Raw genomic sequence first — 26765 nt, 5'->3', positions numbered from 1 at the left:
GTGTTTGTTTCTGCAGTAGCAGTGAAAACTTTGAGGATGCTTATTAGCCATGAGCTTTACTACTGTAGGCAGTGTGAGACATGCAGTGGTAAATTGCCACGTTCTTTCCTTTGTCATTTTTATAGTTTACTTCAATGTATAACTTATCAGTAGAATTAAAAGCATTTAGAAGATGAATGTATGTTTTCATATTTATTTTATTTCCAAAATTCTGTAACTAAGCCAGGGAATAAAGTGACCCTTTCCTCATTCACTGGCTAAATTTGATTTATATATCTAGTGATCAAGTGAGGTGAGAGCTTGTGATGGCAGAGGAGCGTGGGAAATGTTCATTGAAAATAATACCACAGACTGAAGGCGGAAGAGGAAGAGTTGGGGGTGGTGGTAAAGGAAGATATCAGACTAGGTGTGGGATCAGATTGGGCATCTGTCAGTGGGATGTGTGCTAAGACAGCAGTTAGGGATGGGGTATACAGCATGTCAGCATGACCGGGTAAGTGCAGCTGTGATCCAGGGACAACTTGGAGTTTGTTGCATGGAAAGGAAGTATTTCAGAATTTTGTCTTAAATGATCTAGGGTAGCAAGGAGTTTTTCTTTGTAGTTTCCTGGGAAACCGTCCACTGGTGCTCTGTGTAAGCAAATGATGTAGAAAGTGAGTCTGGCGCTGGTACTGCCTGTTATTTCCAAACATTCTTTAATAGTCAATTATATCTTATCAATAGTCAAACATATATCAATGTAAGTCAAACATATCTTATATCAATATATCAGTGCTATGCTATGCTAAGTCACTTCAGTCGTGTCCGACTCTGTGCGACCCCATAGACGGCAGCCCACCAGGCTCCCCCCGTCCCTGGGATTCTCCAGGCAAGAACACTGGAGTGGGTTGCCATTTCCTTCTCCAATGCATGAAAGTGAAAAGTGAAAGTGAAGTCGCTCAGTCGTGTCCGACTCCCAGCGACCCCATGGATTGCAGCCTAACAGGCTCCTCCGTCCATGGGATTTTCCAAGCAAGAGTACTGGAGTGGGGTGCTATTGCCTTCTCCGCAATATATCAATATCTTATATCAATGGTCAAACGTATCTTAATAGTCAATTTATAGAATTAAAATACATTGTTCTCATTGTAAAAATGCCTCCAATATAAGGGAACTTTAAAACAGAAAGTAGAGGTCTGCCCTATTACTCTGCCCACTCCAGTCCTACCCCTCATCTAAGGGTATATAAACATATAATTACTTAAATATGCCTCAGTAATACTCGGTGTCCATCTTTTAATTCTTGCGTTATTCTTGTAGTGCTTGCGAGCTTTTCTGTTACGTTTCTGTTTTCCTAATACGTTTAACAAATTCCTTATTGATCTATATTTTATTTCCTTCAAAATTTTTTGCTTTACTTTAAAATGAATGATTCACCAACATCCTTGCCTGTGTCTTCGGGCTGTCATACAAGTGATTCACCTGTGTAAATGCCTAGAAGTATAATTGCTGAATCTTCACGTTTTATAACTGTGATAGGTATTACATAAAGTTACCAGTGAGCACTGTTTTTGATTGTTGAACTGTGCTGACTTTGGGGATTTAGAGAGATAACCATGTACTGGACTAAGGTTGTAACTATATCTATGTTATTTTATTTCATAGGTTAGGAAGGAGGAGTACTTTAACTCTGATATGTTCTAACTATTTGAATCCTTCAGACTTGAAACCTTATTTTGGAGTTCAAGAAATATTGTTTATATAAGTGCATATAAAGAATTATACTTTCGGGGCTATGTTTCTGGAAGATGTGGAAAGAAAGGAAGTTTATTTTCTAACAGCACAGTGTGGTTTACTTTGATGTTAAATGTCAGTTCAAAAACAAACTCCAGTTTAAAATATTTTAAGTTCAACACCTCCCTCTAGTGGAAAAAAAAACTCACTCAATTTCCCCTGCCTTTCAGTTAGTCAGTTCAATTGCTCAGTCATGTCTGATTCTTTGCAACCCCATGGACTGCAGCACGCCAGGCTTCCCTGTCCATCACCAACTCCTGGAGCCTACTCAAAATCATGTCCATTGCGTCAGTGATGCCATCCAACCATCTCATCCTCTATTGTCCCCTTCTCCTCCCACCTTCAGTCTTTCCCAGCATCAGGGTCTTTTCCAATGAGTCAGTTCTTCACATCAGGTGGCCAGAGTATTGGAGTTTCAGCTTCAGCATCAGTCCTTCCAGTGAATATTCTGGACTGATTTCCTTTAGGATTAACTAGTTTGATTTCCTTGCAGTCCAAGGGATGCTCAAGAGTCTTCTCCAACATCACAGTTCTACCCTTAATGTGATTTAATTAAGTTGGGGTCACTGACTTGATGGACATGAGTTTGAGCAAGCTGTGGGAGTTGGTTATGGACAGGGAAGCCTGGGGTACTGCAGTCCATGGGGTCTCAAAGAGTCAGACACGATTGAGCGACTGAACTGAACTAACGTGATTTAATTTGTTGCACACACAGACACACACTCACTCACTATAGGAATCCAAGTATCTTTGGTTTGATTAGAAAATAAATTCTGTGACAAAAAAATTAAAAAATTTATTTGGGAGGAGGCAAGTTAATTTGGATGTATAACTGCATGAGGTATTTTATAGTTCTTTTGTAATTTTCTTACAGTATACTAACGCATATATATGGAATTTAGAAAGATGGTAACAATAACCCTGTGTACGAGACAGCAAAAGAGACACCGATGTATAGAACAGTCTTATGGACTCTGTTGCAGAGGGAGAGGGTGGGAAGATTTGGGAGAATGGCATTGAAACATGTATAATATCATGTATGAAACGAGTTGCCAGTCCAGGTTCGATGCACGATACTGGATGCTTGGGGCTAGTGCACTGGGACGACCCAGAGGGATGGTATGGGGAGGGAGGAGGGAGGAGGGTTCAGGATGGGGAACACATGTATACCTGTGGCGGATTCATTTTGATATTTGGCAAAACTAATACAATTTGTAAAGTTTAAAAATAAAATAAAATTTAAAAAAAAAAAAAGAAAAAAAAATTTTCTTGTATATTATAATGCACCCCAGACACGGATTATATTGATTAAACCATATACCTATAACAAGTATCTGAACATATAAAAATTAATAGGGATTAATGTATAATTAATTAATACCCAATATAGCCAATCAATACCATTAATATTGCCAACATTTACCATCTAGATTATTTAGTGTTTGTCATGTTTGCCTAAGAATTCATAACAGACACATTTTATATCACTGAAGACTGAATCATTCACTAGCACCCCACCCCCACAAGATAACCATCCTTCTGAAGTTGGTGTTTAACTTTCTGTCTGTAAACATTGATGATATATATTTTTTTATAGTATTTTGTGTATTTAAAAGAGATGCATGCAGTATCACACAGTATGAGTCTTTGTCCAACTTTTCTCCCCTCTTATGTTTTTGAGGTTTAGCCTAGTTAATAAACTATCTCTGGTTCATTCAATTTAACTGATCTATAGTGATTTATCATAGCATAATCATCCATTACAGGGTTGATTGAGATTTAATTTCTTTCTAAGTTTCAGTTATTTCAGGCAATGCTTCCATAAACATCAAATATTTTTATGTGGGATGTATTTAGTGTATTTGCAATTATTAGATAAAATATATGCTAAGTTATTTTCCCAAGTGGTTGTATCAATTTAAGAGAAGACTTTCTGTTCCCTTGAAGTCTCTTGAACCCTTGGTATTTTTCAGATTTAATTTCTTTTGCATTAGAATGTGTGTGAAATTTCTCTTGCTTAAATTTCTGTTTCCCTGACATTGCTCATGTTATGTTTATTGGTCATTCATGTTTCTTCTTTTGTGAACCGCAATTTTATTTTTTCTCCTTTATCCTTTTTGTTTGTATATTCTTATTGATTTATAGGAGTTTCAAATACATTTGATAACTTGGTTACTTAAATCCCATGGCAAACATCTTTTTCCTCTTTGTGGAGACATGGAAACAATTTACATTGTGTGCAGTTTTAAATTTTAATGTAGTTGAATGTATCAGTATTTTCTTTTATTGATAGTACTTTTTTATGTCTTATATAACCTAAAGTCATAAAGAAAAAAAATTTTTCTGTATAGAGCATGAAGGAAGGTTTAATTTTATTTTTTTCCATATGGATAACCAAATGTCTCTACTAGTCATTCACCTGTCTATGCTGTTACCACTTATTGATTTAAAATGTCATCTGTGTCATATATCAAGTTCCTTCATAAAATCTACAGTTTGTTTCCTGGTGCTTTGTTCTGTTTCACTTACATGTTGTTCTGTTTCACTTACCTGTAGATCTGTTTCTAAATCAATACTAAATTGTTTTATTTGCCATGGCTTTAGAGTAATTCTTGATATCAGATAGAGCAAACTCCCTTCTGCATATTCTTAATATATTTTCTGAGGGAGTGGGGAGGAGAGTTATTCTTAGCCTTTTAATCTTCCATGTGAGTTTGAGAATTGACATGTTATTTATATTCTACCAAGAAACCTTGTTGTAATTTTATTGGAATTGAATTGGATTTATAGGACAGTTTGCCATAAATTGACATCCTTAATTTCTTCTGCTTTCCACTCTTTTTTTTTTTTTTCTGTTTTTGAAGAGATTTCTTCAATTTTATATCACAACTTTTCTATTAAATTCTCTTTCTGCTTTTAAATTTTTTAATTTCCAAGAGTTGTTTCTTGTTCTTTGACTATAGTTTTATATAGTAGACTCTTCTTGTTTCATGTTTCTAATACCTTATTTTAACTCTGTGGATGAAAGTCATACTTGTTCTGAAGGTGGTTCCCCTCCCCCTGCCTCCCTAGATTGTCTTTGTTTTCTCCGAGTGTTTGATCACGTTTGTCTGAATTTCACACGAAAAGCTTTCCTCAAATGTCTGGTGATCCTTGTCTGTGTGTTCATGTTTAAGAAAGAAGCGCTAAAAAGCTGGTAGAAAGCTCTTGTTGTGTGTGGAGCCCTTCCATTTAATTGGAGAACCTTTAAAAGGCCGGAGTCTGTAGCTTTTTCCCCTCGGCCTGGTTATTTCCCCACAAAGGAGCCTTCTGGTCTCTTCTTTGTCCTTATAGTACCTTAAGTGTAGGAGTCAATGTTCTGGGAGCTGAAGAAAGAAACAGAGCTGTGAGGTCTCATCCCCCACAATTTCCCAGTCTCCTCCAATTTTTAATAAAGTGTCTTATCCTGTCCTTCAGTTGGGTCTGGTTTTCATGACCTCAGAACCTTTTTGGATCAGCCTTATTGGTTTGCAAATAAACTCTCTCTTTTTCCAGAATGGAGAGGGCCCTTTGTCTGGGAGGGAGTTGGCAGAGGAGATCTGAGAACAGAGCTAACTGCTGCTTATAGAGGCTTCCAACAGTGTTCTGTGTTCACTGCCACTCCATGGCTTGGCTTCAGGGGTAATTCCTGCTTCCAATTTCTGATTTTTTTTTTTTACGGATATGAATTCAACTTGCTATTAGGCCCTGCCTTTTTTGAGTATTTAGCAAAGTTGAGAATGCTGAAACCCATCACTTAATCACTTGTCCATTTATTTTCCATCTTCCAAATTCGCTTTTGACATCTGTTGGCTGTCATCTCTTCTGTCACTCACTTTTATTCTGTCTTCATTTAAGTGGGGTTTCAGGAGCAAGCAGAGATGATTGGATAGGTTTGATCCAGTCAACTTAAGTGGTGATATCCTCTTTCTACTTATGACTTTTTGAGACCTTACAGTTTCATTTCATATTTGAGTTCTGGTTTTACGGAATGTTTTTAGTATGAAAAGCAGCCAGGGTGTTGGGTTTCATAGCTATAGTTCTTTTTTTCTTTCCAGTTTTATTGAAACATAATTGATTCTCCTCCTCCTCCTTCTGCATGCATGCTCAGTCCTGTCCCGTTCTTTACGACACTGTGGACTGTAGCCTGCTAGGCTCCTCTGTCCATGAAATTTCCCAGGCAAGAATACTGGAGTGGGTTGCCATTTGCTACTCCAGGGGATCTTCCAGACCCAGGGATTGAACCCATGTTTCTTGTATCTCCTGAATTGGCAGGCAGATTCTTGACTACTGCACCACCTGGGAATCCCAATACAATATGGTGTTGTTAACTGTAGTCATCATGCATACATCATATCTTAATATTCAATTTATAGCATTTTTATAAATTTATTATGGCATAAGTATTACAGTCTTTCCATAATACTGTATTGGAAACATTGTTGAATTTAAAAAAAGCACTTAACTTGTGATGATGGACTGATACTCATTTTCTCCATTTACAAGAGAGAGACATATGGTATGGTAATGTAATTCTTTGAAAGCAAAGTCACAAAACAGTCAGAAAACTAGCTCATTATTAATTTTATATTAAATATCATTCACCTTGGGCTTCCCTGGTGGCTCAGCTAGTAAAGAATCCACCTGCAAATGTGGGAGACCTGGGTTTGATCCCTGGGTTAGAAAGATTCCCTTGGAGAAGGGATCAGCTGCTCATTCCAGTATTCTGGCCTGGAGAATTCCATGGAGTGTTTAGTCTGTGTGGTTGCAAAGAGTCAGATATGACTGAGTGACTTTCACTCACCTCATGTCTATTTCAGGATAGACTGTCTACTTCAGTACAGATCTTGCACATGATGTTCAACACGAATACGTAGTTAATGATGATGACCCAAAAGCATCTCATACAGTTCTAGCTCTACAATTACTAGATTGTCACATGAAAACACATATACACAATAGGTAAGTTTATTAATGTGTGCATGTTGATTATTTACTGTATGCATGATGATGATTATTATTAAGTAGAAGTGAATCATCATAACGGTCTTCATCCTTGTCATCTTCATGGTGAGTAGGCTGAGGAGGAGAGGTTGGTGTTGCTGTCTCAGGGGTGGCAGAGGTGGGAGAGATGGAGAACAGGAAAGGGGAGACAAGAGAGGCAGGCGTACTTGGTGTAACTTTACAGAAATACATTGTCATTTCTGACTGCCATTTTTGCTTTTTCATTTTTCTAAAAATGTGTTTATATGATACCAACCTGTCTTTCATTGTTTGGTTTAGTTTCAGGACCCATGTCATAGAAGGTTCCATGTTGTAAAAGAAGTCCTTTGTTGTTCAGTCACTAATTCATGTTCAACTCTTTGCTACCCCATGGACTGCAGCACGCCAGGTCTCCCTGTCCCTCACAGAAGTCAAAAGCAGTCTTAAAACCAGCGTCAATTTGTGTTCTGGCACTGCTTCTTCTATGTCATCTTCCTCATCATCTGAAACTGGTTTGGAAATACTCATCTCCGTCAAGTCATCTTCTGTTAATTCCTCTAGTGTGCTGTTTATCAGTCTTGAATTTCTCCAAGATCTATATCTTGAAACCCTTCACCGCCCACCCCCCCCATCTTTTTTTTGCCCCGTATCTGTAATCTCTTTCATAATTTCCTTGATTGACTCGGTCATAAATTCTGTGAAGTCGTGGATAACATCTGGACATAGTTTTCTCTAGCAGGATTTATTATTTCAGATTTGATGGCTTGGACATCTTTTCCTAATGATGGCATTTTTCAATGCTGTAATCCTTCCAGGCTTTTATGATGTTGTCTCTATCAGGGCTGTCTTCCATAGCATTAACCACCCTTTCTATAGAGTACCGTGTGTGGTGTTGTTCAGTCACCTAGTCGTGTCTGACTCTTTGCTACCCTATGGATTACAGCCTGCCAGCCCTCTCTGTCTGTCACCATCTCTCAGAGTTTGCCCAGGTTCATGTTCATTGCATTGGTCATGACATCCAACCATCTAATCTTCTGATTCCCTGTTTTCTTTCTCCCCTCAATCTGTCCAGCATCAGGGACTTTTCTAACGAGTCAGCTGTTCGCGTCAGGTGATCAAAATACTGGAGCTTCAGCTTCAGTGTTAGTCCTTCCAATGAGTATTCAGGGTTGATTTCTTTTAAGATTGACTGATTTGATCTCTTTGCTTTCCAAGGGACTCTCTGGAGTCTTCTCCAGCATCACAGTTCAAAGGCATCAATTCTTGGCGTTCTGCCTTCTTTATGGTCCAGCTCTCACAACCATACTTGACCACTGGAAAGACCATAGCCTTGACTATATGGACCTTTGTCGGCAGAATGATGTCTCTGCTTTCAAACACACTGTCTAGGTTTGTCATAGCTTTCCTGCTAAGAAGCAATTGTCATCTGATTTCATGGCTGCAGTCACCAGCCTCACTGATTTTTCCCAAAAGAGGAAATCTCTCACTACTTCCGTCTTTTCCCCTTCTATTTGCCATGACATAATGGGGCCTGATGCCATGATTGTAGCTTTTTAAATATTTAGTTTTAAGCAGACTTTTCCACTCTCCTCCTTCACCCTCAGCAGGAAGTTCTTTAGTTTCTGTTTGCTTTCTGCCATTTGAGTGTATCATTTGCATATCTGAAGTTGATGTTTCTCCTGCCAATCTTTATTCCAGCTTGTAACTCATCCAGCCTGGCATTTCTCATGATGTGCTCAGCATATAGATTAAATAAACAGGGTGACAACAGACAGTCCTGTCATACTCCTTTCTCAGTCGTGAGCCACTCAGTTGTTCCATACAGGGTTCTAACTGTTGCTTCTTGGCCCACATACAGATTTTCCAGGAAACAGGTAAGATGGTCTGGTATTCCCATCTCTTTAAGAGCTTTCACATTTTGTTATGATCCACACGGTCAAAAACTTTAGTGTAGTTGATGAAACCAGATGTTTTTCTGGAATTACCTTGCTTTCTCTATGATCCAGCAAATGTTGGCAATTTGATCTCTGGTTCCTCTGCCTTTTCTAAATATTTCTAAATAAATTCTAAAAACATTCCAGCTTGAATATCTGGAAGTTCTTGGTTCACGTTAATGCTGAAGCCTAGAATGCAAGATTTTCAACACGACCTTACTAGCATGGGAGATAAGTGTAAGTGTCTGATGGTTAGAACATTCTTTAGTACTACCCTTCTTGGGAATTGGGATGAGGATTGACCTTTTCCTGTGGCCATTGCTGGGTCTTCCAGATTTGCTGACATATTGAGTGCAACATTTTGATAGCATCATCTTTCAGGATTTTGAATAGCTCTACTGGTGTTGGAGAAGACTCTTGAGAGTCCCTTGGACTGCAAGGAGATCCAACCAGTCCATCCTAAAGGAGATCAGTCCTGGGTGTTCATTGGAAGGACTGATGCTGAAGCTGAAACTCCAGTACTTTGGCCACCTTATGTGAAGAGTTGACCCTGATGCTGGGAGGGATTGGGGGCAGGAGGAGAAGGGGACGACAGAGGATGAAATGGCTGGATGGCATCACCGACTTGATGGACATGATTTTGAGTGAACTCCGGGAGTTGGTGATGGACAGGGAGGCCTGGCATGCTGTGATTCATGAGGTCGCAAAGAGTCGGACATGACTGAGCCACTGAACGGAACTGAACTGAACTGGAATTCCATCGCATCCACTAGCTTTATTGACAGCAGTGCTTCCTAAGGTTCACTTGACTTCACACTCCAAGATGTCTGGCTCTGGGTGACTGACCACACCATTGTGGTTATCTGGATCGTTAAGATCTTTTTTGTACAGTTCTATGTATTTTTCCCATTTCTTCTTGATCTTTTCTACTTCTTCTATATCTCTACTGTTTCTGTCTTGTATTGTACCCATCTTTGGGTGGGATGTTCCATTGCTATTTCCAGTTTCCCCTTCTGTTGTTTTCCTCTATTTTTATGCACTGTTCATTGAAGAAGGCCTTCTTTTCTCCCCTTGCTGTTCTCTGGAACTCTGTGTTTAGTTGGGTGTACATTTCCTTTTCTCCCTTGCTTTTCACTTTTCTTCATTCTTCAACTATTTGTAAAGCCTCCTTGGATAACCACTTTTCCTTCTTACTTTTCTTTTTCATTGGGTGATTTGTTCGCTGCCTCCTGTAAAATATTACCAACCTTTGTCCATAGTTCCTCAGGCACACTGTTTACTAGCTCTCACCCCTTGAATCTGTTCATCACCTCCACTGCATATTATAGGGGATTTGATTTAAGTCGTACCTGGCTAGCTTAGTGGTTTCACCACTTTTTTTTAGTTTAAGACTGAATTTTGCTATGAGAAACTGATTATCTGAGCCACAGTTAGCTCCAGGTCTTGTTTTTGTTGACTGTGTACAGCTGTTCCATCTTTGGCTACAAAGAATTTAATCAGTTTGATTTCGCTATTGACCATTTGGTGATGTCCATGTATAAAGTCATCTCTTGTGTTGTTGAAAAAGGGTGTTTGCTATGAACAGTACATTCTCTTGGCAAAATTCAGTTAACCTTTGCCCTGCTTCATTTTTTACTCCAAGGCCAAACTGGCCTGTTACTCCAGGTATCTCTTGACTTCCTACTTTTGCATTTCAATCCCCAGTGATGATTATAACATCTTTTTTAAGCGTTAGTTCTAGGAGGTCTTCTAGGTCTTCACAGAACTGATCAACTTCAGCTTCTTTGGCGTTGGTAGTAGAGGCATAGGCCTGAATTGCTGTGAGGTTGAATGGTTTGCCTTGGGAATGAACCGAGATCATTCTGTCATTTTTTGAGGTTGCACCAAGTACTGCATTTTGGACTCTTGTTGACTTTGAGGGCTACTCCATTTCTTCTGTGGGAATCTTGCCCATAGTAGTAGATATAATGGTCATCTGAATTAAATTCGCCTGTTTCTGTCCATTTTAATTCACTGATTCCTAAGATGTTGATGTTTATTCTTACCATTTCCTGCTTGGCCACTTGCAGTTTACCTTGATTTATAGACCTAACATTCTAGGTTCCTATGCAATACTGCTCTTTGCAGCATCAGATTTTACTTCCATCACCAGACATAACCAGACACAGCTGAGCATCATTTCCACTTTGGCCCAGCTGCTTCATTCTTTCTGGGGCTTTAGTAGCATATTGGACATCTTCTGACCCAGAGGACTCATCTTTTGGAGTCATATCTTTTTGTCTTTTTTATACAGTTCATGAGGTTCTCACAGCAAGTATACTGGGGTGGTTTGCCATTCCCTCCTCCAGTGGATCACATGTTGTCGGAACTTTCCACTATGACCCCTCCATCTTTGGTGGCTTTACATGGCATGGCTCATAGCTTCATTGAGTTATGCAAGCCCCTTCACCACAACAAGGCAGTGATTCATGAAGGGAATCTTATGACTGCCTGATCTAGAGCCTGAATTAGAGATGTTGTGTTTGGGGCAGGTAGACCATTTCAGTGTCTTTAGTGTTAAACATTTCTTTTTCTTTGGGATGGTCTTGGTCCCTATTTCCTATACAATGTCACAATGGACATATACAATGTCATATACAATGGAGGAGAGGAAACCTCCATCCATGGCTGTCTGAGGAGGCCTTACAAATAGCTGTAAAAAGAAGACAAGCAAAAAGCAAAGGAAAAAAGGAAAGATATACCCATTTGAATGCAGAGTTCCAAAGAATAGCAAGGAGAGATGAGAAAGCCATCCTCAGTCATCAGTGCAAAGAAATAGAGGAAAACAATAGAATGGGAAAGACTAGAGATCTCTTGAAGAAAATGAGAGATACCAAGGGGACATTTCATGCAAAGATGGGCTCGATAAAGGACAGAAATGGTATGGACCTAACAGAAGCAGAAGATATTAAGAAGAGGCGGCAAGAATACACAGAGGACTGTACAAAAAAGATCTTCACGATCCAGATAATCACTATGGTGTGATCACTCACCTAGAGCCAGACATCGTGGAATGTGAAGTCAAGTGGACCTTAGGAAGCATCACTAAGAACAAAGCTAGTGGAGATGATGGAATTCCAGTTGTGCTATTTCAAATCCTGAAAGATGATGCTGTGAAAGTGTTGCACTCGATATGCCGGCAAATTTGGAAAACTCAGCAGTGGCCACGGGACTGGAAAAGGACAGTTTTCATTCCAATCCCTAAGAAAGGCAATGCCAAAGATGCTCAAACTACCGCACAACTGTACTCATCTCACAAGCTAGCAAAGTAATGCTCAAAATTCTCCAAGCCAGGCTTCAGCAATACGTGAACCGTGAACTTCCAGATGTTCAAGCTGGTTTTAGAAAAGGCAGAGGAACCAGAGATCAAATTGCCCACAGCCACTGGATCATGGAAAAAGCAAGAGAGTTCCAGAAAAACATCTATTTCTGCTTTATTGACTATGCCAAAGCCTTTGACTGTGTGGATCACAATAAACTGTGGAAAATCCTGAAAGAGATGGGAATACCAGACCACCTGACCTGCCTCTTGAGAAACCTGTATGCAGGTCAGGAAGTAACAGTTAGAACTGGACATGGAACAACAGACTGGTTCCAAATAGGAAAAGGAGTACATCAAGGCTGTATACTGTCACCCTGCTTATTGAACTTATACGCAGAGTACATCATGAGAAACGCTGGGCTGGAAGAAGCACAAGCTGGAATCAAGATTGCCGGGAGAAATATCAAGAACCTCAGATATGCAGAGGACACCACCCTTATGGCAGAAAATGAAGAGGAACTAAAAGGCTTCTTGATGAAAGTGAAAGAGGAGAGTGAAAAAGTTGGCTTAAAGCTCAGTTCAGTTCAGTTTAGTCACTCAGTTGTGTCTGACTCTTTGCGACCCCATGAAGCGCAGCACGCTAGGCCTCCCTGTCCATCACCAACTGCCGGAGTCTACGCAAACCCACGGCCATTAGGTCGGTGATACCATTCAACCATCTCCATCCTCTGTCGTCTCCTTCTCCTCCTGCCCTAAATCTTTCCCAGCATCAGGGTCTTTTCAGATGAGTCAGCTCTTCGCATCAGGTGGCCAAAGTATTGGAGTTTCAGTTTCAACATCAGTCCTTCCAATGAACACCAAGGATTGATCTCATTTAGGATGGACTGGTTGGATCTCCTTGCAGTCCAAGGGACTCTCAAGAGTCTTCTCCAACACCACAGTTCAAAAGCATCAATTCTTTGGCACTCAGCTTTCTTTATAGTCCTACTCTCACATCCATACATGACTACTGGAAAAGCCATAGCTTTGACATACATTGGCAAAGTAATGTCTCTGCTTTTGAATATGCTATCTAGGTTGGTCATAACTTTCCTTCCAAGGAGTAAGCATCTTTTAATTTCATGGCTGCAGTCACCATCTGCAGTGATTTTGGAGCCCCGAAAAATAAAGCCTGACACTGTTTCCACTTTTTCCCCATCTATTTGCTGTGAAGTGATGGGACCTGATGCCATGATCTTAATTTTCTGAATGTTGAGCTTTAAGCTAACTTTTTCACTCTCTTCTTTCACCTTCATCAAGAGGCCTTTTAGTTCCTCTTCATTTTCTGCCATAAGGGTGGTGTCCTCTGCATATCTGAGGTTCTTGATATTTCTCCCGGCAATCTTGATTCCAGCTTGTGCTTCTTCCAACCCAGCATTTCTCATGATGTACTCTGCGTATAAGTTCAATAAGCAGGGTGACAGTATACAGCCTTGATGTACTCCTTTTCCTATTTGGAACCCGTCTGTTGTTCCATGTCCAGTTCTAACTGTTACTTCCTGACCTGCATACAGGTTTCTCAAGAGGCAGGTCAGGTGGTCTGGTATTCCCATCTCTTTCAGGATTTTCCACAGTTTATTGTGATCCACACAGTCAAAGGCTTTGGCATAGTCAATAAAGCAGAAATAGATGTTTTTCTGGAACTCTCTTGCTTTTTCCATGATCCAGTGGCTGTGGGCAATTTGATCTCTGGTTCCTCTGCCTTTTCTAAAACCAGCTTGAACATCTGGAAGTTCACGGTTCACGTATTGCTGAAGCCTGGCTTGGAGAATTTTGAGCATTACTTTGCTAGCTTGTGAGATGAGTACAGTTGTGTGGTAGTTTGAGCATCTTTGGCATTGCCTTTCTTAGGGATTGGAATGAAAACTGTCCTTTTCCAGTCCTGTGGCCACTGCTGAGTTTTCCAAATTTGCCGGCATATCGAGTGCAACACTTTCACAGCATCATCTTTCAGGATTTGAAATAGCGCAACTGGAATTCCATCATCTCCACTAGCTTTGTTCTTAGTGATGCTTCCTAAGGTACACTTGACTTCACATTCCACGATATCTGGCTCTAGGTGAGTGATCCCACCATAGTGATTATCTGGATCGTGAAGATCTTTTTTGTACAGTCCTCTATGTATTCTTGCCACCTCTTCTTAATATCTTCTGCTTCTGTTAGGTCCATACCATTTCTGTCCTTTATCGAGCCCATCTTTGCATGAAATGTCCCCTTGGTATCTCTCATTTTCTTCAAGAGATCTCTAGTCTTTCCCATTCTATTGTTTTCCTCTATTTCTTTGCACTGATCACTGAGGAAGGCTTTCTCATCTCTCCTTGCTATTCTTTGGAACTCTGCATTCAAATGGGTATATCTTTCCTTTCGCTTCTCTTATTTTCACAGCTATTTGTAAGGCCTCTTCAGATAGCCATTTTGCTTTTTTGCATTTCTTTTTCTTAGGGATGGTCTTGATCCCTGTCTCCTGTACAGTGTCACCAACCTCCATCCATAGTTCATCAGGCACCCTGTCTATCAGATCTAGTCCCTTAAATCTATTTTTCACTTCCACTGTGTAGTCATAAGGGATTTGATTTATGTCATACCTGAGTGATCTAGTGGTTTTCCCCACTTTCTTCAGTTTAAGTCTGAATTTGGCTATAAGGAGTTCATGATCTGAGCCAGCTCCCAGTCTTGTTTTTGCTGACTGTATAGAGCTTCTCCATCTTTGGCTGCAAAGAATATAATGAGTCTGATTTTGGTTCTGACCATCTGGTGATGTCCCTGTGTAGATTCTTCTCTTGTGTTGTTGGAAGAGGGTATTTGCTATGACCAATGCGTTCTTGGCAGAACTCAATTAGGCTTAGCCCTGCTTCATTTTGTACTCCAACACCAAATTTGCCTGTTACTCCAGGTGTTTCTTGATTTCCTACTTTTGCATTCCAGTCCTCCATAATGAAAAGAACATCTTTTTTGGGTATTCATTCTAGAAGGTCTTGTAGGTCTTTATAGAACCATTGAGCTTCAGCTTCTTCAGCGTTACAGGTCAGGGCCTAGACTTGGATTACCATGAGATTGAATGGGTTGCCTTGGGAATGAACAGAGATCATTCTGTCGTTTTTGAGATTGCATCCAAGTACTGCATTTTGGACTCTTTTGTTGATTATGATGGCTACTCCATTTCTTCTGAGGGATTCCTGCCCACAGTGGTAGATAAAATGCTCATCAGAGTTAAATTCACCCATTCCAGTCAATCTTAGTTCGCTGATTCCTGGAATGTTGATGTTCAGTCTTGCCATGTACTGTTTGACCACTTCCAATTTGCCTTGATTCATGGACCTAACATTCCAGGTTCCTAAGCAGTATTGCTCTGTACAGCGTCGAACCTTGCTTCTATCACCAGTCCCATCCACAACTGGGTGTTGTTTTTGCTTTGGCTCCATCCCTGTATTCTTTCTGGAGTTATTTCTCCACTGATCTCCAGGAGCATAATGGGCACCTACCAACCTGGGGAGTTCATCTTTCAGTGTCCTATCTTTTTGCCTTTCTTAGTGTTCATGGGGTTCTCAAGGCAAGAATACTGAATGTGGTTTGCCATTCCGTTCTCCAGTGGACCACACTCTCTCAGACCTGTGCACATTCAGAAGACTAAGATCATGGCTTTGTGTCCCATCACTTCATGGCAAATAGATGGGGAAACAGTGGAAACAGTGACAGACTTTTTTTTAGGGGGGCTCCAAAATCACTGAAGATGGTTACTGCAGGATTGAAATTAAAAGACGCTTACACCTTGGGAGGAAAGTTATGACCAACCTAGATAGCATATTAAAAAGCAGAGACATTACTTTACCAACAAAGGTCCGCCTAGTCAAGGCTATGGTTTTTCCAGTAGTCATGTACGGATGTGAGAGTTGGAGTATATGAAAGCTGAGCCCTGAAGAATAGATGCTTTTGAACTGTGGTGTTGGAGAAGACTCTTGAGAGTCCCTTGGACTGCAAGGAGATCCAACCAGTCCATCCTAAAGGAGATCAGTCGTGGGTGTTCTTTGGAAGAACTGATGTTGAAGCTGAAACTCCAGTCCTTTGGCCACCTGATATGAAGAACTGACTCACTGGAAAAGACCCTGATGCTGGGAAAGTTGAAGGTGGGAGGAGAAGGGGACGACAGAAGATGAGATGGTTGGGTGGCATCACCTACTCAATGGACATGAGTTTGAGTAAATTCCAGGAGTCGGTGATGGTCAGGGAGGCCTGGCGTGCTGCAGTCTGTGGAATCGCAAAGAGCTGGACACAACTGATCCACTGAACTGAACTGAGTGTTAAACATATGGGGTTCTGGGTGGCCAGGGGCAGCTTGTTCAATGACAAGACAACTTTAAAAGGCAGTCACTTACTTGGCAAGGCATTTCCTGACTTTAAGGACAAAGCATCTATGGACCCAATCCAGAAAACCTATTCTTGTTGTTTAGGCCTTCTCGTTGTACAACCAAGGGACTGTCAGCTCAGGGGTTTGCAGCTTTATAGATAAGAGCAGAACTGATCATAAAATCCAACTTCATTTGCACAGAGCAATAAAGTTAGTCTGTCCCTTCCTGCCTTAAACCCTATATGCTTGCTTCTCTTCCTTATGAATAAATGTCATTTAGGTATTTTTTCCAGAATGAGGCATTTTGGTCTGCATTAAAAACCTGTTCAGGCAGATATCCTTTCTCCTCAATGATTTTCTTTTTTTTAAACTGAATTATAGTTGATTACAATGTTGTGCTAATTTCTGCTGTACAACAAAGTGGCTTAAAATAATTTAAAAGTGATTTTAAAAATATATATACATTTTAAAAATATTCTTTTCCATTATGGTTTATCCTAGGAGATTGGATATATTTGTAGTTTCCTGTGCTGTATAACAGAACGTTGTTTATCCATTCTAAATGCAATAGTTTCTATCTAGCAACCCCAGCCTCCCAGTCCATGCCTCACCTGCCCCCTCCTCCTTAGCAACAAGTCTGTTCTCTGTGTCTGTGCGTCTGTTTCTGTTTTGTAGATCACTTCATTTGGGCCATATCTTAGTCCTCAGTGATTTTCTTAAAGGCATCTGGAAACTTATCTGCTGCCTCTCAGTTGTCAGAAGTTGCTTTTCTTGTTATCTTTGCATTTTTTAAAGCCAAACCTCATTTTAAAATTATCAAACCATTCTTTGCTGGCATTAAAACTCTCCAGCTTGAGATCCTTCGCCTTTCTTTTGCTTTAAGAAGTCATACAGTGACTTGGCTTTTTTCTCTAATCATGTTAGAGTCTATAGGTGTGGCTTTCTTAGAGCAATGCCGCACCCACCTAAAAGCTGCCTTTTCAGTATAAGATAAAAAAGGTATATCGCCAAAAGTGCAAAGTTTTCATACCTGCTCTTGTAGCTGCAGCCATGGCATCACTGATTTCTTTTTCTTTTATAGGGGTCCCTACACTAGATTCATTTATCTTGAAATGGCAGGCAGTCACAGCTATAGACCTGAAGCTATGGTGCCTATCAAACAGTTCAACTTTTTCTTGTTATGTCATGATTTTTCTTTGCTTCTAGAGAGCACTTCCAACATCAGTAATGGTACTTTATATGGGTCCTGTGGTGTTATTCAGGGTTTACAGTATTGCACTAAGCACAGTGAAAAAGTGAGAATTGAGAGAGAGAGAGAGAGATTGATCAATCACTTTTTGCTGCAGTATGAAACTTACTGCAAAGATGAATTGCTCATGTGGAGATGACTAGCATCAGGCCCATTTTAAGCAGATGCTTATAACATTTGAGCTCACTTGAGCAATGCAACAGGAGGTGGGTACAAAATTATTACAGTCATACACTACGATTACAGTTAATCTTATGGAGTTATAACACTGCATCTTTATGTTTACATTTCATTGGAATGTGAGGCCATGTACAGTCTTTATGTGCGTGCTGCTGCTGCTGCTAAGTCGCCTCAGTCATGTCCGACTCTGTGCGACCCCATAGACGGCAGCCCACCAGGCTCCCCCGTCCCAGGGATTCTCCAGGCAAGAACACTGGAGTGGGTTGCCATTTCCTTCTCCAGTGCATGAAAGTGAAAAGTGAAAGTGAAGTCGCTCAGTCGTGTCCGACTCCCAGCGACCCCATGGACTGCAGCCTACCAGGCTCCTCCGTCCATGGGATTTTCCAGGCAAGAGTACTGGAGGGGGGTGCCATCGCCTTCTCCACTCTATGTGCATAAGTTTTGATAAATTTTAATTTTTAATGATAGATTTATGTATGTTTTACAGTGGTAAATGATAAAATGGACTAGAACCTACATCTGTTTTATGCATTCTTGACATACCTAACTTAATTTTTTTTTTTTTACTGTTTCTAGGCTATGCAATTTGTGAAGTTTTTCAAATTGTCACAAATCTCCAAAAAATTATCCAAAGTATTTATTGAAAAAAATTATGTAGAAGTGGACCCATGCAGTTCAAACACATACCCATGTTGTTCCAGAGCCAACTGTATATATAATATATACACACATACATCTGTCTGCTATATACCATATTTTTTTAATCTGTTTATCCACTGATGGACATTAAGGTTATTTCCATGTCTTGGCTGTTATATAAGACTATTGATTTTCAAGGCCACCAGGGGTTGGAGGAGTGGAGTGTGGAATTAGGGCAAGTTTAAATGTCACAAAACTTGCTGTTCTTACTGAGATGCAGATGATTTTATATAGATCAAATGCTTCTTAGGTAAATTGTAAGCCTTTGGTTAATTTCTAGTTACGAAAAAATTTGATCTTGATATTTTTTTTCCAGTGTTCTTTTTTTAATTTTTAAAGTTTATTTATATCTATGGCTGTGCTGGGTCTTTGCTGTTCCACGCGGGCTCTCTCTAGTTTTGGGGAACAGAGGCTGGTGGCTTCTCTCGTGCAGCATGGGCTCTAGGCACACAGGCTTCAGGAGTTGAGACCCGTGGGCTCTGGAGTGTTGGCTCAGCAGTTGTGGCGCCTGAGCTTAGTTGCTCTGCAGCATGTGGAATCTTCCCAGACTAGGGACGGAACCCATGTCTCCTGCACTGGCAGGCAGATTCTTATCCACTGTACCACCAAGGAAGTCCTTGCCAGTGTTCTGTAGCTGTAATGGAGGAAAGAATTTTTGGTGGTCCTTACTCTGCCTTTCTGGAACTATTTATGTTCTCTGAAGATATTCTGAAGTTTTCTTCTCTTTGTATATATTCCTCTCAGGGAATGTTTTTTGTCCTCCCCGTTTGATTTAGAACTCACCTTTTATGTTGGGGAATTTTTAAAATATCACGTTTTCTTGTGTTTAAGAGTGAGGGACTAAAAAACTAATTGGAAGCTTTTCAGTATTAGCTCTTTCAACCTTGATCTTTGCTGTAGGATTATCTGGTGGATATTTGAAACTGATAAAACCCTCCTACCTTCCCCAACTAACTTACAAAGATGAAGGAAGCAGAAAACTAGATTGAGTCATCGTCAAAATCCCAGGCTTATATTGCTCCATGAATGAACAGAAAGAAACATTCAGGGAGCAAATAATTTCAGTCTTCTTTAAACTCTACCAGAGAATAAGAAAGATAAGTATGTTATCTTGATAACATGCCAAACTAATAATCCTGACACTAAACTGACAAGGATACAAGAAAAGATAATTATAGTCAATCTCATGAATATAGGTGCAAAAATATTATATAAAATTAGCCAACTGAATATAGCAAAATAGAAAAAAGATATAATATAAAAAGCCTTTATATAAGAAATGCCAAGTGAGTCTAACATTAGGAAACTAATCAAGGTAGTTTTAATTAATGTAATCTGTTAGCTTAATTCTGTAATATAAGTTTCTGTGAATAGAATTCCTAAAAACTATACTGAGGAAAACATTTTTTTTTTTTTTCCAGAAAAAACTATGTAGGTATGTTTATATCTACATCCAATAATGTATAGTAATTATCACATAATATTAGTGATGACAACTTCTACGTTAAAACTGTGATTTTTAGGTCAGAATTTCATCTACATCTTGAAAGACTTTTATTTGAAAGCTGTCTATTAAGTGATATTTAATATAAGTCAAGCATCATAAAGTAAAAGTCCTAACTGATCAGCAGTTCATTTTCAGTTCTTTTTTATAGGATTAAATTCAAACTCACATGGACTGATGGACATCCATTAGTGTAGTATTTGGAATGATTGTATTCTTTCTATATTACTTATCAATAGAATGGGAATCACAAGTCATCTGATAAATAAATCCTGTGAGCCTTACTGAGTATTTTAATAGCTTTTATTTGATTTAATAGTGCTTGAAATAACTGCCATCCACTATGAGATAAGTTTTCCTGGTTATAGACTTTTTTTATTTCAAGTTACTTGTATTACTTTGTAATTAGCTTTGTAAATTGCTCTTTATTCTTTTTAATGTATACACAGTAATCTAAGTAGATGGTTGAAAGTTGGAGATTATGTATCTGTAAATGAAGAAGGCATGTAATTTAACAGTGGATTTGAATTAATACTACTGATTGCTTGAATGAGAAGGTCCTATCATATAGAATAATAATGGTGTCTGATACTTGTGTATGCTTAATGGTCTTAAACATGCTTTCATATATGAAGGTACTCTTATGATATAATCGGATTACATAACACTATTCATCAAACCATTTGTTTCTGAATCCATAGAGTCATGATAAAAACTGTGAGTACTTCTGTTGGTTGTAGACAGTGTTGGCATACTCCTGCTATGGTACCCAGCTTTGTTCTTACCTATGATAGCTTAAAGATTGAAAATGTATAAGTAGATGAACTTCTGTATATTAAGGAATTTCCATTAAGGAAATTATTAAGAAAATAATTCTTAAGAGTTCATATGAATATGAATTATAAATTATAAATGAGGGAATGTGAAGAGAAGAAATTTAAATTTTGTTCTTCACTCTTTGATTGTGGACTATGCTGCCGGGTCCTTTCCAAACTTAGAATCTTTTATAGAGAATTATATTTGGTGCTTGCAACATTCTCACTCAGACTCTGATGACAACTTTTGAGTGGCTAGGAATACGTGGAAACATGTATATTTGTGTGTAATATATGTGTGTATGTTCCCAAATAAGATGATGCTGGTGAGGGAAAAATGGTAAACAGGACTTTGTCAAAGACCTTAAGTGAGAATGATGAGTCTAGATTAGTTACTGTGGAAATATCTTTGATATGTGTGTTAACTTTATATTTGAATGTCTATAAAATTAAACTGAATTTCTGAGTTTAGTTGGAAAAGAAGATTGAGAGATTTAAATAGAACTGCTTGATGCTATTTTCTTTCAGTAGTACAGCAAAGATTTAAAATCCTGAAAACTGAAGAGAAAATGAAATACAGCCATCTAGTGGCTGCAACTTTAAAAGCTCTAAGCATAGAAAGTATGAACTCACATAAAAATCTCTCAAGGGCCATTATTATGTATTCAAGCTAATCATTCCTTATCACACAAAGGAGAAACATACATTTATTTTACTAAATATTTAAATAAAATTTTAATGAGATGGGAAAACCTTTATATGACAGTTGAACTTTATGTAAATATTCTCAGAGGTCAGTTGAACTAGCAAACACAGTAAGCTATATACATTTTCAGTTGTAACATGTATTAATTATAAAACTCCAGTAGTGCTTTTAAAATACATGTATATTCTGAAACATCACTGAATAATATCTAGACCTCTCTTGCTTATATAAATGAACCTATTATGATGGTTGAAGTACAGGTTTAGTTGCTCATTAAATTTTAGTCATTGTTGGCTTATAAAATTTAATGATGCAGAACTGAACTATTTTCTAGGAGCAAGATAATGCTGTACAAAATATGCACAAGAAAGTGGAAAAATTAGAAGCTGAACACATGGAGTGCTCTGACCTTTTACGGCGACAAACAAGTGAACTTGAATTTAGTACTCAACGAGAGGAACGTCTTAGAAAAGAGTTTGAGGTATATTTTTTCATTTTTTTATAGCATATATATGTTGTCCAGTAGGTAATTTAAGGTCAGAGAAAGTTTTTCTCTGCAATAAAACAATATTTTGACATTTATTTATATTGAATATTGGCTTCCTTAAAAACTTTTGTATCTGAGTACATTTTATTTTGCTCCTAATTAAAAAATACTCATTTAAAACAATTAATTGTCCAGAAAAATTTGGTAAGTTTGAAGGTAACTGTTAGCATTACAGGGTTGGGGAAACAACGCAGGAAAAGATTTTGTATATCTAATATTAAATTCTAATTTTGAGTGTTTGAATCCTGTGTAGCTGCTTAGTTCTGTGAAATTCTTTTCAAGTTAGACTTTAGATGGGAGAGAAGCATTAATTTAAGAATAAAAAAACGTGATTTTTATGGGTAAATGATACTGATAACCCCTTTAATCTTTAGAGATATCTAACTTATTTCTTAATTTTAAAAAAGGATTTTCTTTTTCTTTGTGGGAAATTATTTCAAAAATAAAGCACTCAAACATAATTTATAATTCTTATAAGGTAAATAAACATTTATAAAGAGTATTTAATGATAAAATGCTGAAGGTGCTCTTGTTAAACTCACTTCTATCATTTAACATTGTGCCAAGAATTTTAGCCAAAAATATATAAAAGTAAGAACAACAATAAGAATTTTAATTTTTGGAAAGAAAGAGGTATGATTCTTATTATTTTTAGATAATATGGTAATAACCCTAAATGGTCAAGAAAATCAACTTTGAAATTATTGACGCCAGTAAGAACATTCAATAAGAAGGTCAAAAAGAAAATAATATATAATAATTATGTTTACATCTTACATACCAACAATAATTAGAGAATAAGATACTAAAAATGTTTTTGTTACCACAATGACAAAATAGAAATAGAGCTAACAACAAGTACATTAAAAATTATGAATTGTAACTGAGAGTCTTAAGAGAAAATGGTGAAACATTTTGGAAACACTTAACAGTGTACAGGTATGAATCCTCCCTAAATTATATTATGGATTAAAGCAGTTTCAATAAAAAATTCAGTGGAGGGCTTCCCTGTTGTCTTAGTAGTGAGGAATCTGCCTACCAGTGCAGGAGACACAGGAATAGAAAGTATAAAGGCCACGAGATGTGAATGTGCTTGAAAAGTATGAGAAACAGCAAGTAGGCCGTTGTGGTTGAAATGTATTGAACAAGAGAAGAGATTAGTAGGGTATATTGAATGGTAGGTAGATGTTATAGAGTCTTGAGGTCTTTTGGAATTTTGTAAGAACTTTGGCTTTCTTTCTGAGATATAAAGATATTGGGCAGTTTTGAGGAGAGGAGTGACGTGTCCCCTCTGATTTGTCTGTATACTCTTTGGAAGACAGATTATAAGAGGCCACTTAGGAAACTATTAAAATAATTTGAGATTGTGGTATTTTAGACCAGAGTAGAGGGAGAAGGCAGTGGCACCCTACTCCAGTACTCTTGCTTGGAGAATCCCATGGACGGAGGAGCCTGGTGGGCTGCAGTCCATGGGGTCGCTAAGAGTTGGACACGCCTGAGCGACTTCACTTTTACTTTTCACTTTCATGCGTTGGAGAAGGAAATGGCAACCCGCTCCAGTGTTCTTGCCTGGAGAATCCCAGGGACGGGGGAGCCTGGTGGGCACAGAGTCGAACATGACTGAAGCAGCTTAGCAGCAGCAGCAGCAGCAGTAGTAGATGAGGTGGTCAGATTTTCTATGTGTTTTTAGAAGATAGAACCAGTAGGGTTTGCAGACTCATTGGACCTGGCTTGTGAGAGAAAAAGAAAGGGAATAAAGGATAATGTCAAAGATTTTGGCTTGAGCCTTTGGGGAATGATGCTGCTGTTTACTCAGTGGGGGCAAGAACGCAAGTGAAGTAAATTTGAGAAAGGCAAGGAGTTTGGTTTTAGATAATGTTAAAATTGGCATGCGCATTAGACATCCATTTGGAGATGTTGAGTAGCACGCAAATACAAGTATTGGTCTTGGGGAAACCTTACTGTAGAGCGAGGAGATGTGCTGAATCTTTCATTGGCAACTGGGGAAGTATTACAGTCTATAGGTGTTTTCTCTTTGTTTCTTGAGTTCTACAAGGAGTGATCTGCCAGTTTCCTCTTTGGTGGTTATTAAATGGAAGAAGGAAATGGAGGAAAAATCTGTGTATCATTCTCTTCAGTGTACAGAATTTCCCCTGGTTTTCTTGTGTACCAGCTCTCCTACTCCTGATCTGCCCACCTCGTGTCTCTCCATGCCCAACCTGGGTTCAGACTGACAGTTTCCAGGTAATAAACGTCCAGTTTGTGAGTTTGTATAGTGGTTAGAGAAGTGTAGTTGTAGGGCTAGTCAAGGTGGGGAGGTGGATGCCTGGAGGTTAAATTTTTCATACTGATGATATTAAAAACTTTATTGAGATAATTTGCATGCTACAAATTCACCCATTTATAGTGTACGATTCAGTGGGTTTTAGTATATTCACAGAGCTGTACAACTATCACAACAGTTTATTTGAGTGTGTTTTCATCACGTCAGTAAGAAACTCCACAGCCAAGAGCTAGCACTCTCCTCTTCCCTATCCTCTCACCCTAAAAAGACATTAATCTACTTCTGTTTCTATATATTTGTCTGTTCTCATTCTCCTCTTCTCCCAACCTCTCATCCTAAAAAGACATTAGTCACCTTCTGGTTCTATAGCCTGTTCTGGACATTTCATATTAATAGAATCATATGATACGTGGTCTTCTGTAAGTTTTTTCACTTAGCATGATGTTTTTAGGATCCGTCCATGTTGTATTACGTATCAGCACTTTATTCCTATTACGATATATATATGAGATCACGCTTTGTGTGTCCTTTCACCGGGAGATAGACACTCATGTTGTTTTCGCTTTTGGACTATTCTGGATAATGCCTCTGTGGACATTTGTGTGCAGTGCTTTGTGTGGACGTGTCTTTGGTCTCACCTTGGAGTGGAACTGCTGGGTGACATGATAACGCTGTTTTTAACTTTTTGGGAAACTGTCAGACTGTTTTACACAGTGATAGTACTGTTTTTCATTTCCACCAGCAATGTATGAGGGTTCCAGTGTCTTCAGATGCTCACCAACACTTGTTATGATCAGTATTTCCAACTGTAACCACTTTAGTGGATGTATAATGGTATCTTGTGGTTTTGCTTTGCATTTCTCTGATCACTAACGATGTTGAATATCATTTCATGTGCTTATTGGTCATTTGTTTATCATTGGGGAAATATCTATTCTGGTCCATTATACATTTAAAAACAAAAAATTTGGGGACCAGCACCAACTTTCAGCTGGTAGTAGATGCTCCCCTCTCGCACTTGCAGGTAAGCCCCCCTGTTTTCAGTCCAGACAGCAGAGCTCTTTCGTGCCCTGGGGCAGCGACAGGGAAACCGAAGAAAAAGAATGGCCAGCTGTGGCAGAGGTGCAGGGGGAGCGCTGTCTGGGCGCCGAGCTCCCCTCTCACCCACAAAACAAACTTTTTCACCCGTTCCTCGCGGAGGAGCGCCGAGTCCTGGTGCGCTGGAGCCGAGGGTCGGACCCATTATACATTGTAATGAGTTATTTATGCTCTGTGATTGTAAGATGTTAGTAATAAGGAAAATGGGGTATGGGTTCCTTATTATTAATGCCAAATATGAACTTGGCAAAGAAAAATTACTTATACTCTTATCATATGTGGTCTTATTTTATATAAGGCTAAAGGAAAAAAATTGAAAGTGAGATTATATTTTAAGTAATATTTTTAGCTTGTTTTTTGTGCTGAAAATTGTTTTCGAGGCAGAAGACTCAGAAAGTATAATCATATTTTATATAATCATTTTTAATATGTGTTTGTAGATAGCCTATTAGAAAAGAATTAGAACAGGGTTAAAGTTCTAAATATACTTAGAATTAAAAAAATCATTTAGAAGTCACTTTAGGATGCTATAAAAGTCTGTGGTCATCACTAAAAACATTTTAATTGCCTCTAGGTATGAAGAAGTGCTAGGTAACAGTGATTTTTGTGGGTAAGATTCTTGATAAGTCAATTTTGACTCAATTGAGGAAATGTCTAATGCCAACCTTTAGGATTTGTTTTTGGATAACTCAGAATTGATTTTTTTCTTGTAAAATGCTTACTTGCCCCAATGTCTTATTTTTAAACTGATTAATGTTGTAAATATAAAACTGTTTTAGGCTAGTTTTACAGTGAGATTTTTCTTAGCTACTCTGTGGATACTTTTGATAATCCCAGGTCTCTGCTTTTGGAGAATTTGAAGCTTTGAGGGTGTCCAAAGAGTTTCTATTTTTATTCTATTTTTAATAATTTTCTAAATGGACTTTGCCAACAAAGGTCCATATAGTCAAAGCTGTGGTTTTTCCAGTAGTCATTTATGGATGAGAGAGTCAGACCATAAAGAAGGCTGAGTGCTGAAGATTGACACTTTTGAACTGTAGGGCTGGAGAAGACTCTTGAGAGTCCCTTGGACAGCAAGGAGATCAAACCAGTCAGTCCTAAAGAAAATCAACCCTGAATGTTCTTTGGAAGGACTGAAGCTCCAAAACTTTAGACAAGTGATTCAAAGAGCCAGCTTATTGGAAAAGACCCTGATGCCAGGAAAAATTGAGGACAGGAGGAGAAAGGGTGACAGAGGATGAGGTGGTTGAGTGGCATCATTGACTCAATGGGCATGCGTTTGAGTAAACT

General features: G+C 38.7%; 1 protein-coding gene across 9 annotated transcripts in view; it reads left to right on the top strand.

The window, feature by feature from the left end:
- CCDC171 (coiled-coil domain containing 171) overlaps positions 1–26765 on the top strand; it is a 341501-nt gene that overhangs the window by 34268 nt on the left and 280468 nt on the right. For all 9 annotated transcript variants that reach the window (XR_011568027.1, XM_070794512.1, XM_070794515.1 and 6 more), the window contains one exon: positions 21881–22027. Coding sequence is in view for 8 of the 9 variants with exons in the window: in XM_070794512.1 (XP_070650613.1) it covers positions 21881–22027 (147 nt within the window). In the remaining variant the exon portion in view is untranslated. The remainder of the gene's footprint in view (positions 1–21880; positions 22028–26765) is intronic.

This window comes from Bos indicus, chromosome 8 (assembly GCF_029378745.1).
Source record: "Bos indicus isolate NIAB-ARS_2022 breed Sahiwal x Tharparkar chromosome 8, NIAB-ARS_B.indTharparkar_mat_pri_1.0, whole genome shotgun sequence".
Taxonomy (NCBI): domain Eukaryota; kingdom Metazoa; phylum Chordata; class Mammalia; order Artiodactyla; family Bovidae; genus Bos; species Bos indicus.
The sequence above is the reverse complement of the archived record's forward strand: the minus strand, read 5'-3'. Positions and strand labels throughout refer to the sequence as shown.